Source organism: Schistocerca nitens, chromosome 3 (genome assembly GCF_023898315.1).
Source record: "Schistocerca nitens isolate TAMUIC-IGC-003100 chromosome 3, iqSchNite1.1, whole genome shotgun sequence".
Lineage (NCBI taxonomy): Eukaryota > Metazoa > Arthropoda > Insecta > Orthoptera > Acrididae > Schistocerca > Schistocerca nitens.
In genome coordinates this window covers 830,089,757-830,102,621 of record NC_064616.1, presented here as the reverse complement: position 1 = coordinate 830,102,621, position 12,865 = coordinate 830,089,757, and the positions used below count along the sequence as shown (strand labels likewise).

The following is a 12,865-nucleotide window of genomic DNA, read 5'->3' as shown; positions in this document are numbered from 1 at the left end:
AACGGAAAATATAAAACACCTTTTGTTGCTGTGTTATAGCCATCTTGACTCACTGCAAATGGGTAATGAATTAGCAAGCAGGGGAGTGAGCTATCAGCACCAGGTTGAACCCTACTGGCAACCACATGAACCAGAAGCTTACAACTGGTGTCACAGCAAACTTTTAGTTTCAATGCATACGCAAAAATCTACCCCTAGCTTCTAACCTTATTCATGTAGGAAATATAGTGTTGTGAAATTGCATGAGGTTTTTTTTTTTAAAAAAATATCTTCTAGGTTATTGTCCTTTGTTTCTTGTGACTCCACTTTTAACTGATACATTATTTTCAATATTATACAGTCTACCTCAACTGCATAGCAATGGCATGCACAGCAGAGGCCATTAGGTCAAAAATTTGACAGCTACACATTTTCTTGGCCATTTAAATTCATGAGTTTAGAATGAAATTTTCACCAAGCAGCAGAATGTGCACTATTGACAAAACTGAAGCTATGAGAATGGGTTGTGCATTAGGCCTTGGTACCACAGTTGGCAAAAGCATTGCGTGCAAAAGGCAACCGTCTGGATTCGAGTCCGAGTCTATCACACAGTTTTCCACTGCCAGGAAGGTTCCAAACAGCACACACACTCTTCCAGAGTAAAAGACTGATTCTCAAAACAGACCCCTCATCTGTGGCTAAGCTATTTCTCTGCAATATCCTCTCTTCAAAAAATTCTAGTCCCACTTGATGTGCAAGAGAACTCCTGGAAGTCTGGAAAGCGGAAGAGAGGTTATAGCACAAGTAAAGATGTGACAGCAGTCACGAGTAGTGCCTGGAAAGCTCACTTGGGCTTTCAGGTGTTAGTCCGGCACACAGTTTTAATCTTCAGTCTGAAGACTGGTTGATTTCATGCAGCTTTCCACGGTATTCTATCCTATGTAAGCTCCATCATAATTCCTGCAAACTTTATCCCTGTGAACTGTACTCAACACTTGGTCTCCATCAACAATTTGACTATTTCTCAATGCCCCAGAATGTGTTCAATCAACTGATCTATTTTTAGTCAAGTTGTGCACCAAATTTTCTTTTTCTCAACATTCAATTCAGGACCTTTTCATTAGCTGTCCAATTTACCCATTTTAATCTACAGTATTCTTCTGTAGCATCACAGTTAGTGAACTGTTTATTGTACATTAAATTGTTTGTTGGTTTCTGTCTTGGATTCTTTGGCCAACATTCATCTGATGATTATTATGACATTTTGCCAGCATGAATAGCTGTAATCGTCAATGCTTCACCCTCCATTATAAAAGATAGGTAAGCTACTGCCCACAGCAAATTCATTGGCTTATTTATATTCTACCAGTAAATTTAAGATAATTATGATTTGGTACTAATTTTAATAAATCCAAGAGTTTGGAAATAGCAGTATTTACATACTTTGTGTTTGTATAGATTATCTTTTATTATTTGGGTCCACCTTTACATTTTGGAGTATGTTTCCTATAGCTAAAAAGGCTACCATGCAGTTACTTGGCATGGGGCTGGGGTGAACATTTTTAATTCAATGTTGCTCTTAATCAAAGAGTTTCTTTAAAAAACATATGATTTTTCTATGATGTTTTTAATCTTTTCTTGTTAACTTTAAATGCAGTTTCACCCTGTGAATTTACAATTGGTCTAATAAGTGTGTTAGCATTGTGAATTGTGGGCTGTGATCTGAATACTGATGCTTGTGGATTCACATCACTACAAGACCATTTCTTATACAGTCAACATAAAATTGTTACACTCTAGTGGCACGTAGGGCCAGAAATGCCCCTTTTGTATGTCCAGACAGGTCAGTGTTACCCTATACTCAGCTTGTGCAAAACTTTCAACAAAGTGGAAATGTGCAAGGAAGATCTGGTATGCTCGTCAATATAAAAGGGTGCAATATGAGCATGTGTGAGAGTTCAAACAGGGCAGAATGATTGGTTTCCTGGAAATGAGTTTGCCATACTGTGACATTATGGCTCACACAGGGCATGTTGCTGTGACAGTAATGCTTGTGTGAAACCAGTGGACAGAGGAAGGTCGTACTCAGCGACGAGCGGGTACTCGATCATGTAATGTAACTACAGCTCAGGACGACAGCCATCTTATCCACATGATGCTAACTGATGAAACAGCTTCATCCATAGCACTGACTTGACATGGAGTGCTGCAATGGATGTCGACATGTCTACATTTATGGTTCAATGCCTTCTGCTGAGGACTTGCTGGTGACACACATGCCATTGCATTAGCTTCCAATGTTCCGAAACCACCAATTCATTTGTCTGCTAAGCACATGTAAACGCCATCACTGGCATGTTGAGTATGAAAATTTAGCGTTTTCAAATGTGTTCCACTTTAACTTGTCCTACAGTGATGGTAGCATGTGTGTAGATGTTATCATGGTGCCACATATCTGGCAGACTGCACTGTTGAGTGGTATAATTGACAAATGACAAATGTGGTGGTTTGGAGTACCACTGGCTACAACATGTGATCCCACTTCCTACGTACTAAGGGCAATCTGAACAGCAACCACTACATCAGAGGTGCCTTAGAGCCCGATGCACTGCCCCTCCTGCAGGCAGCTTCACATACCATATTGCAACATGTTAAAAGATACTTGTGATTTTTGTATTTCTTTCTGAACGGCTTCCTGAATTTTGTGTGTTGCAATTGTGCTATAAATTTAATCAGATACAGCAAAAGAAGTAATTATAGTTACATCAGTAATAAGCATGTGAGCAGTTCGTTTGGAAGATGACTGTTATTTATTGTGTTTGAGGCCTTTGCTAAGCTAACTCTTGGTTGATGATGTGAATGTCTGTGATGTTAACTACTGGATAAAATTTTGTTTTCACTTTGTCCTACACTTTTTTTCCTATTGTGTGAGCTCCTGGAGATTATTCACATTTTTAGTTGTGAACTGATTGAATATCTTGCACTTTTTCAATCATATTAGTAGATTGTCCATACAGCAGTCTGTGGAGCCTAAAACTTAATTTGAATTGTACTTTGTGTAAGTGTTGATTTCAAACACACTTTTTTTGAATACAAGGAACTGATTTTGAATTTTATCCATGAGGAAGCTACTTCACTGTGATGTTATATGCAACAGAAAGATTCACAGTTCATACATAAATTACACGTTTCTAGTAAAAACCTGCTTATTTTCAATCATAATATTGTGTATGTTCTACAATAACTCTGGTAATTTCTTTTAGAAACACATTATAACCTTGTAAAATACAGGTTTCTGTCACACTGACATCACAATTTAGGTCCCTCAGTAGACAACTAAAGCCCTACAGATGAACCTGGTCCTCAAAGTGAACAATGACAATTAAAAGATGCTATTTAAAGACAGCAGACATTTTATTATTAAGTTTTTTATTAATTTCTTTTCTGTCACATAAAAAGCTGTAATTTCATGTTTTGCCTATTTGATCATTGTCAATTGCTTTAACTATTTGTATTCAACCAGAACAATGTGTTACTAAAATACATCTTTCTTTATAAATGTAAATAATATATGGCCTCAATGACTTCTGCAATGACATATAAAGTTTCTCATTAAAGAATCATTCTTCAGTTTTTTTGGTTTTACATGTGTGATAAAATCCCCCACCATTATCTCCTACTGGGATTTGCCATAGTTTAACAGTTTTTTTAACTCTTCACAGAAATCTTTGACCCCTCATAAGAATTTGAGCATGCTGGTGTATAGACTGACATGATTTTCTTGGAATACCTTATTTACTTTAAAAAGAGCTTTGCTATTCTCTCTCGGATTCCTTCAATAACAATAAAACCGTTTCTTTTATTTTATCATTTACAAATAACACTAACTCTGGATTTCAGACATGTTCTGTTTCTCAGTATAGCAAAATATTTTCTGTTTTTAATTTGATTTCGTCTTCATTATACCACTGCTTTCCTGATGACCTTAACATATCTCATTTGATGCTATGTAACTTCTTTCAACACCACTGACCTATCTTCAGATCCCAAAGTTCCACAATTTGTCGTCCCTGAATAAGAGGTCATAAAAGCAGTTTTGTGTCTAAGGGTTATGTAGTGCTTCATTTAGCCAAAACTGGTGCAGAAATATCTGGTGTGCCCTATGGACTAAAGCCACTGTCCAAGTTTACTATGCCCAATAGTCTTTCACCCAGGTCAGAATACTGACATCCCATGAGTTCACATATGGCAGTAAGGCCTAGAACAATTCTACCCAATGCACCTTATCATGCAAGGGTCCAGCGAGTTTGGTGAGACACATGAATCGTGCTAAATATATATATGTAAAGATACGTTCACAGCAGTCCAGTTTTGTTATTTAGCTGCCAGTCTGTCTTTGTGGGACACACAACACATTTACATTTATTAAACTGCATTAACACAAGATTGTTGTGGATGCCACCCACTCTGAAATATAATGCATTTACATGGAAAAAACCTCAGCGTAAAATGTTACCTCTAAAATATTTCTGTTATATTAGATTTTCTTAAGATTCAAGGGTACATACCACACAACCAAAACATCAGGAGAACAAGAAATGCTGGATCATCCCTTGCAAACTGTGATTTTGTTTCTGAAACGATAAATGCCTAAATTAATAAATAGTAATAAAGATTCCAAGAATATTCACAACAGTCAAATAAACCAAAAATATTTTCTCACTTCCATCGTAATGATTACCAGTGAGAAGAAAGATTGAAGTCACCACAACAATTAATATGCTTCACATTTTCATCAGAAGCCACTCTTCAAATTCCACAAAAGTCAGACACATTGTTAAATTTTCAGGAACTACAATTTTGATTATGTCAACAATAATTAAGTAATAACATTATCAGAAGCAAGCAAAGGTCAAGTAGTTCACATTGGATTTGAGTCTATGTCTCTGTGCACAATTGCCAGTACTTTCATTCTGTTTCTTGGTGGAAATGCCGCAAATTAAAACATGAAGCAGGGGGGAAGAAGAAACAAAGTGAAACCTTATATGTTGAAAGGGCATATGATGTTATTTCAACAACTAGAATAATGACTCAAATTTACAAATAACTTGGCAGTATGAGACCACTTAGTACAAAATGTTAAAATGTTGCACCCCCCCCCCCCCCAACCCCAGGGCTGAATGAATGCACTGATTGAGTTGGAAAGGGTGTCATAAAGCTGTTGTATTCTCATCTGAGGCAAGCTGGTCAACAACTGCTGTAATTTGTCCTTCATATCCTGGATACGGGCTCTGGGACATCGTCCCACATGTATTGCATTGGGGACTGATCAGAGGATCTTGCTGGCCAACGGAGTACCTCAAGAGCACACAGACAGTTCATACTGAAATGTACTTTGTGTGCATGAACATCATCCTGTTGAAAAATGGCACCACAATACTGTCACACCAGAGGTAACACACGAGGACTGAGGATATCCATGACATATCACTGTGCTGTCACAGTTCCCTCAATCACTACCAGCCATGACCTGAAGTCATATCCTACAGCTCCACACACCATGATGCCGGGAGTATTACCACAGTGCATCTTCAAAATGTTGGAAGAATGGGAACTCTATCCAGGTCACTGTCACACACGCTAACCATGGTGATCTGATTTGGTGCAGAACCACAATATTCATTGCTGAACACAATGCAATATCATTCATCAGTAGTCCATGCTTACTGGTCATGACACCATTCCTAACAACCATTCGTGTGGGGGGAAGAGGGGGGAAGAGGGCGGCAGCAGGGGGGGGGGGGGGGGTTCAGCACACTGCGGACCTAAAGGTCACTTTTTAAGTTTTTCTTGAATATCTCAAAATCTGCACTTCTAGCAAAAATGTTCCCATAACAAATTTAAAGTACATTAAATTTTCCACAAAAAGGTTTCTATTCATTTTTTCTCTAGGAGTAATAGTTTCCACATTACAGGGGATGGGAAAATTGCAGATCATTAAAAAAGTGTTTTAATGGTTTAATTTAATGTTTATTGATAAGTGAAACAGGTGAACAAACACTAAATGTGTGTGAAACATCTAAGTGCATCAGAACTTATTAAGGGAGAACCTATATTCTGGCTGTGTGACAAGTTGGATGGAGGAGGCATAGAGTGGTGGCTGAAAGGTAGATGCATGAGGGAAGGCTGTGGTCATGCAATACCCTCCTCTGTAGATCTGTGAACTGAAGAGCGAGCAGGTGAGTCCCCACACACTAACCCACTACATCACAAAAGTCACATTCTGAATGCATTCTATAAGAGTGGATATCTGGCTGAACCTCCTGCATGGTTTGCAACTCTTCAGAAGTTCGTCTTCAACCTCGATGGTAAAAGCCTCTGTGATTACTGAGGCGCACCATTTCTCATTCAGTACTCTAGGTGCAAGTTAATAGTTTGCTTTGAAAATTTCTTGAATGTTGACAATGTCCATTTTGTGAAATGTTACACATAACATCCCACAGAAGGTTGATATCTGCACCTGCCAGTCACTCACTCTCCTGATGCAGACAGTGAGCCATTAGCAGCAAATACTTTTACTGTCATAGCTGTTAACCCAACATTTTCAAGTGAGCCTTACTAAAGATTGAAATTGGGATCTCACACTCAAGGGGTTCTTTGTAAGTATGTTTTCACAAGACACACTATGTGATCAAAAGTATACGGACACCACCAAAACATATATTTTTCATATTAGGTGCATTGTGCTGCCACCTACTGCCAGGTATTCCATATCATTGACCTCAGTAGTCATTAGACATTGTGAGAGAGCAGAATGGAGAGCTCCGTGGAACTCGCGGACTTCGAACATGGTCAGGTGATTGGGTGTCACTTGTTTCATACATCTGTATGTGAGATTTCCACACTCCTAAACATCCCTAGGTCCATTGTTTCTGATATGATAGTGAAGTCGAAATGTGAAGGGACACATACAGCACAGAAGCGTAGAGGCCGACCTTGTCTATTGACTGACTAAGATCACCGACAGTTGAAGAGAGTCATAATGTGTAATAGGCAGACATCTACCCATACCATCGCACAGGAATTCCAAACTGCATCAGGATCCACTTCAAGTACTATGACAGTTACGTGGGAGGTGAGAAAACTTCGATTACGTGGTCGAGCGGCTGCTCATAATCCACACATCACACTAGTAAATGCCAAACAACGCCTCGCTAGGTGTAAGGAGCATAAATATTGGATGATTGAACAGTGGAAAAACTGTTGTGTGGAGTGACGAATCATGGTACACAATGTGGCAATCTGATGCCAGGGTGTGGGTATGGCGAATACCTGGTGAACGTCATCTGCCACCGTATGTAGTGCCAACAGTAAATTTTGGAGGTAGGTAGGTAGGTTGGTTTAAAATAGGGGGGAAGGAATCAAACAGCTAGGTCATCGGTCCCTTGTTCCGAATAAAACAATGCCACGAGGGTGAGAATAAAACAAGCAAGACTGACAACACAAAATGGAGAGAAAGGAAAAACCACAAGAACGACCGAAGGGCAACAAACACTTAATGGAAAAAAGGGGAGAAGAAAACCACAGAAATGCAAGAAACAGGTACAAGAGATTAAAACGGCAAAACAGATTACCATGGCTGGCTGAACATAGAGAATAAAAAGGAGAAGCCAGCCACTCTACAACACATTAAAACCTCCACCCTAAAAGCACTAGGGTTGAGGACACAGAGGGACAAAGGACATGTGCTGAAATTTATATCACATGATAAAAACCACCCTCATGAATAAAACGTAAAACTAAATCAGCTGATGAAGCATTGTCAGATAAAATTAGCGGCAACAAGTCCAGTAACCGAAGATTTCGTTGCATGGCAGTCAAAGTGGGACAGTGCACCAGAATATGGGCCACTGTCAACCATGTGCCGCACCGACACTGAGGCGGGTCTCCATGGTGCAGGAGGTAACTGTGTGTCGCCCAAGCATGGCCAATGCGGAGCCAGCAGAGACCCACAGAGTGCCAGCGAGAGGCCCACATGGAGGACTGCCACACATTCGTAGTCTCCTTAATGGCACGCTGTTTGCTGTGTGTACTGAGACTATGCCACTCTGTCTCCCAAAGCCAAAAAACCTGGTGATGTAAAAACGAATGCAAGTCAGTTATTGGAATTCCAATCTCCATAAGTGGTTTTCGTGTAGCCTGTCGGCAAGTTCATTTCCTGGGATTCTGACATATCCTGGGGTCCACACAAACACCACTGAATGACCAGACCATTCCAGGGCATAGATGAACTCCTGGTTGGTCGCTACCAAAGGATGACGAGGGTAACACTGGTCGATAGTTTGTAGGATGCTCAAGGAGTCAGTACACAGAAGAAACGACTGCCCAGGGCATGAACGGATGCGCTCAAGAGCACGAGATACAGCCACCAGCTCTGCAGTGAGAACTCTGCAGCCATCGGGCAAGGACTGCTGTTCAATATGTCCTCTATGGACATATGCGAAGCCGACATGACCGTCAGCCATCGAGTCATCGGTGTAAATCACTTCATGGCTTCAGTACATGTCAAGAATCAAGATGAAGTGACAGCGAAGAGCATAGGGGTTAACTGAGTCCTTTGGGCCATGTGAAAGGTCCAGGCGAAGCCGTGGGCTAGGAGTACACCATGGATGTGTACGTGATTGGACCTCAAATACATGTGGTAAAAGCAATGACTCCACTTCAGATAGAAGGGATCGGAAGCGAACTGCAATTGTAAGCTTTGACCTGGGCCGCCAATGTGGGATATGAACTGCCATGGATGGGAAAAGGAGACTGTAATTTGGATGCACAGGAGAACTACGAACATGTGCAACACAACTGGTGAGCAGTTATCCACGCCTGACGTGCAATGGACGAACTCAAGCCTCCACAAGGATGCTGGCCACCAGTCTTGTCGTAAAAGCTCCTGTCGCTAGCTGAATGCCACAGTGGTACACTGGGTCGAGTAAACGCAATGCTGAGGGCGCCGCCAAACCATAAACCACACTCCCATAGTCCTGAGATTGAAAAAGGGCTCTGTATAGCTGCAGCAGCATAGAGCGATCTGCACCCCAGTTGGTGTTGCTCAGGCAGCAGAAGGCACTGAGGTGCTGCCAGCACTTCTGCTTAAGCTGACAAAGGTGAGGAAGCCGAGTCAATCGGGCGTCGAAAACCAGTCCTAAAAATTAATACATCTCCACTACAGTGAGGGGATCATCAATAAGGTAATGTTCTGGTTTCGGATGAATGGTACGGCGCCAACAGAAGTGCATAATACACGACTTTGCGGCCAAAAGATGAAAGCCGTGGGCTAGAGCCCATGACTGTGCATTGTCGATGGCTCCCTGTAGGTGCCGCTCAGCAACACCAGTACTGGTGGAGCAGTACGAAATGCAAAAGTTCTCTTCATACAGAGAGGATGAGACGGACGACCCTACAGCTGCTGCAAGACCATTAATGGCCACTAGAAATAGAGATACACTCAATACAGACCCCTGTGGGACACCATTCTCCTGCATATGGGGGGAACTATGGGAGGCACCAACTTGGACACAGAAAGTATGAAGCGACAGGAAATTCTGGATAAAAATCGAGAGCAGCCCTCGGATACCCCACTTGTATATTGTGCCAAGGAGATGATGTCACCAGATGGTGTCATACGCTTTTTGTAAAGCAAAAAAAGACGGCAACAAGGTGTTGGCATCTGGAAAAGGCTGTTCGGATGGCAGACTCGAGGGACGCAATATTATCAGTGGTAGAGTGACACAGGCGGAAGCCGCCCTGACACAGAGCCAGTAGGCCACATGAATCCAGGACCCAACCCAACCACTGACACACCATACGTTCCAGCAGCTTACAAAGAACGTTGGTGAGGCTGACGGGCCGATAGCTATCCACATCAAGCTGGTTTTTACCGGATTTGAGCACTGGTACAATGGTGCTCTCCCACCAGTGTGATGGAAAGATGCCATCGCACCAGATCCAGTTGAAGATGACGAGGAGATGTTGCTTGTAGGCAGATGAGAGATGTTTAATCATCTAACTGTGGATCCGATCTGCCCCAGGATCTGAGTCGGGGTAATATGCAAGGGCTCTTTGCCCAGACTTGAGAAGGTGACGTATGGCACCCAATGGCCGACACGTACCTCTCCCAACACTCCTGTTTCCGTCTTTTGATAAGCTGGTGAATGCAGGCACGGAGCCATTTAATGGCTATGAAGTGCTCCAGGGAAGGGTGCCACTTATGCCACTGTAGAGCTTGCTGATGCTCCTTAATTGCCTCAGCGACTTCCGGCGACCACCAAGGGGCTGTCTTTTGCCGGGGCACCCTAAAGAATGAGGGACCGCGTTTTACACTGCAGAAATGATCGTTGTAGTTACCTGCTCAACCACCACATCGATGTTACCATGTGGGGGAGTTTCAACAGTGACAGTAGAATTGAAAACTTCCTAGTCTGCCTTGTTTTCAGCCCATCCGGGCAGGTGTCCGTGGGCCTGACACTGGGGAAGTGGCAGGAACATGCAGGAGTGGTCACTACCACACAGGTCATCATGTGCTTTCCAATGGACAGGTGGGAGAAAGCCAGGATTGCAAACCGAGAGATCAATGGCTGAATATGTACCATGAGCCACACTGAAATGTGTGGCGGTCCCAGTATTTAAGAGGCAGAGATCGAACTGATGTTTCGACATCTCTGCCTCGACCAGCAAGAACGGTGCCACTCCACAAGGGGTTATGGGCATTAAAATCTCCCAAAAGTAGGAAAGGTTTAGGGAGTTGATAAACCAGTGCAGCCAATGTGTTCAGGGGTATTGTACCATCTGGAGGAAGATATACATTGCAGACAGTTATTTCCTGCGCCATGCGCAAACTCCACCTGACACACTATTATAGTTGCTACGGTTCCTGCAATATCCCTTATAGCCACGGAGGGCAGGAGTCCGCATTGCCAGGAACTAGGTTCCCTAGAGGGCAACGCAGAAAGCAGGTGTAAAGCTTAACAGTTGCCGTCGCTCAGCCAGGTGGTGGAAAACACTGCCACAATTCCACTGGAGGATGACTTTATCATGAGGCTGGGTAGGCATGAAGGGCACAAGGAGGCAGGTTATGTCTCAGGGTCACCTGCTGCCTCCAACTGAGTATTTGTAGGCATTTCTATGGTGGATGAGGCATCAGTGAGATCCAGGTCCGCACGGGACCCTAAGATCTCCACTGCATCCTCAGATGCGGAATTGATAGGGAGTGGTGGTGGTGTTGGGGCTGCCAGAGGGTCCTGTTTCTTAGCAGACTTCTTTGTTTGCTTGCTCTCTTGCTTCTCTTGCTGGGAAGATTCCTCCAAAGCAGCTTCAGCCATTGAGAAAGACCATGAAGCTCTTTGTCCAACAGCTTTTGGCTCCTTGAGCCACTGGCAAGTGTCCGCTGTGGCATTAGTGGATACCCTGGAAGAGAGGACCCCAAGGGATCCCTTCCGCACGAGAGGAACCGGAGGTGGCTGTTGCTTGTCCAGCAGGGGGGAGGGGACTGATGTCCCATGTGTTTGGGGGGGGGGGGGGGTCCTTGCTCCCGAAGTACGTGCTCTGGGAGCAATGGAGGAAGATTTGGTACAAGGAGGTGTATGTATTCTGGTGGCCTGGAGGGTCCACTGTTTGTGGCACAGAGTGAGGAACCACTGGCACTTTGGACGGCGATGGTGATGTAGCTGCAGTGTATGTCGACGTCAACCGAATAGGCTGTAATCTTTCAAATTTACGTTTAGCTTCTGTGTAAATCAACCTCTCCAGGGTCTTGCGCTCCATAATTTTCCGTTCCTTTTGAAGTACTGGGCAGTCTGGCAAGCAGGGGGAGTGGTGGTCTCCACAGCTGATGCAAGTGGGAGGTGGCGCACATGGAGTATCTTGGTGCAGTGGACATCCGCTGTCTTGACATGTGTCACTGGAAGTGCAGCGGGAAGAATTTGCCCGAACTTCCAGCACTTAAAGCACCGCATAGGGGGCAGGATGTATGGTTTAACGTCACAACGGTAAACCATCCCATTGACTTTTCAGGCAATGAATCACCCTCAAAGCCCAAGATGAAGGCACCGGTAGCAACCCTGTTGTCTTTGGGTCCCCTGTATACACGACAGAAGAAACGAACACCCAGCCATTCTAAATTGGCGCGGAGCTCATCATCAGACTGCAACAGGAGGTCACAATGGAAAATAATCCCCTGGACTATGTTGAGGCTTTTATGGGGAATGATGGAAACAGGAATATCACCCAGCTTGTCACAGGCGAGTAATGCTCGGGATTGGACTGGGGATGCTGTCTGAATCAAGACTGCGCTGTTTCGCATCTTGGACAGCATCATCACTTCTCCAAACTTATCCTCAAGGTGTTCAACGAAAAATTGAGGCTTTGTCGGTAGAAAAGAGTCCCCATCGGTTCTGCTACAGACTAAAAACTGAGGCTAATATGGCTCTCTCCGTTCTGTAACTGTACGTTCCTCCCATGATGTAGCAAGGGAGGTAAACGATTTAGGGTCATACCTGTCGGCATTGTACTCTATCTTGCCCTTCTTAGAGACTGCTGGCACAGTACGGTTACAAGCAAGGGATGACTTAGTCCATTTAATTGTGCGTCATCCGCCCGGTCAGGGGCTCTCCCCAAAGGCACCACCCAGCCACAGCAAAGGCCAACTGTCATGATGCCTGTTGCTGGGAGTGCTGATGCCCCAGGAAGACGAGCATCTACTCAGCATCAACAGTGAGATCCCTGTGTTGTCAGGGGCTACCACCAAATGGGTACATGATGGCCCCACCACAATGGACTGGCTACTGTGCTGGATATTGGATGCAGAGAAATTCAATATTGTCATGGGGGTGAA

General features: G+C 43.6%; 1 protein-coding gene across 3 annotated transcripts in view; it reads right to left on the bottom strand.

Moving 5' to 3' along the window:
• LOC126248850 (protein unc-50 homolog A) overlaps positions 1-12,865 on the bottom strand; it is a 97,586-nt gene that overhangs the window by 62,787 nt on the left and 21,934 nt on the right. For all 3 annotated transcript variants that reach the window (XM_049950278.1, XM_049950280.1, XM_049950277.1), the window contains exon 3: positions 4,548-4,613. In XM_049950278.1, coding sequence (XP_049806235.1) covers positions 4,548-4,613 — 66 coding nt within the window. The remainder of the gene's footprint in view (positions 1-4,547; positions 4,614-12,865) is intronic.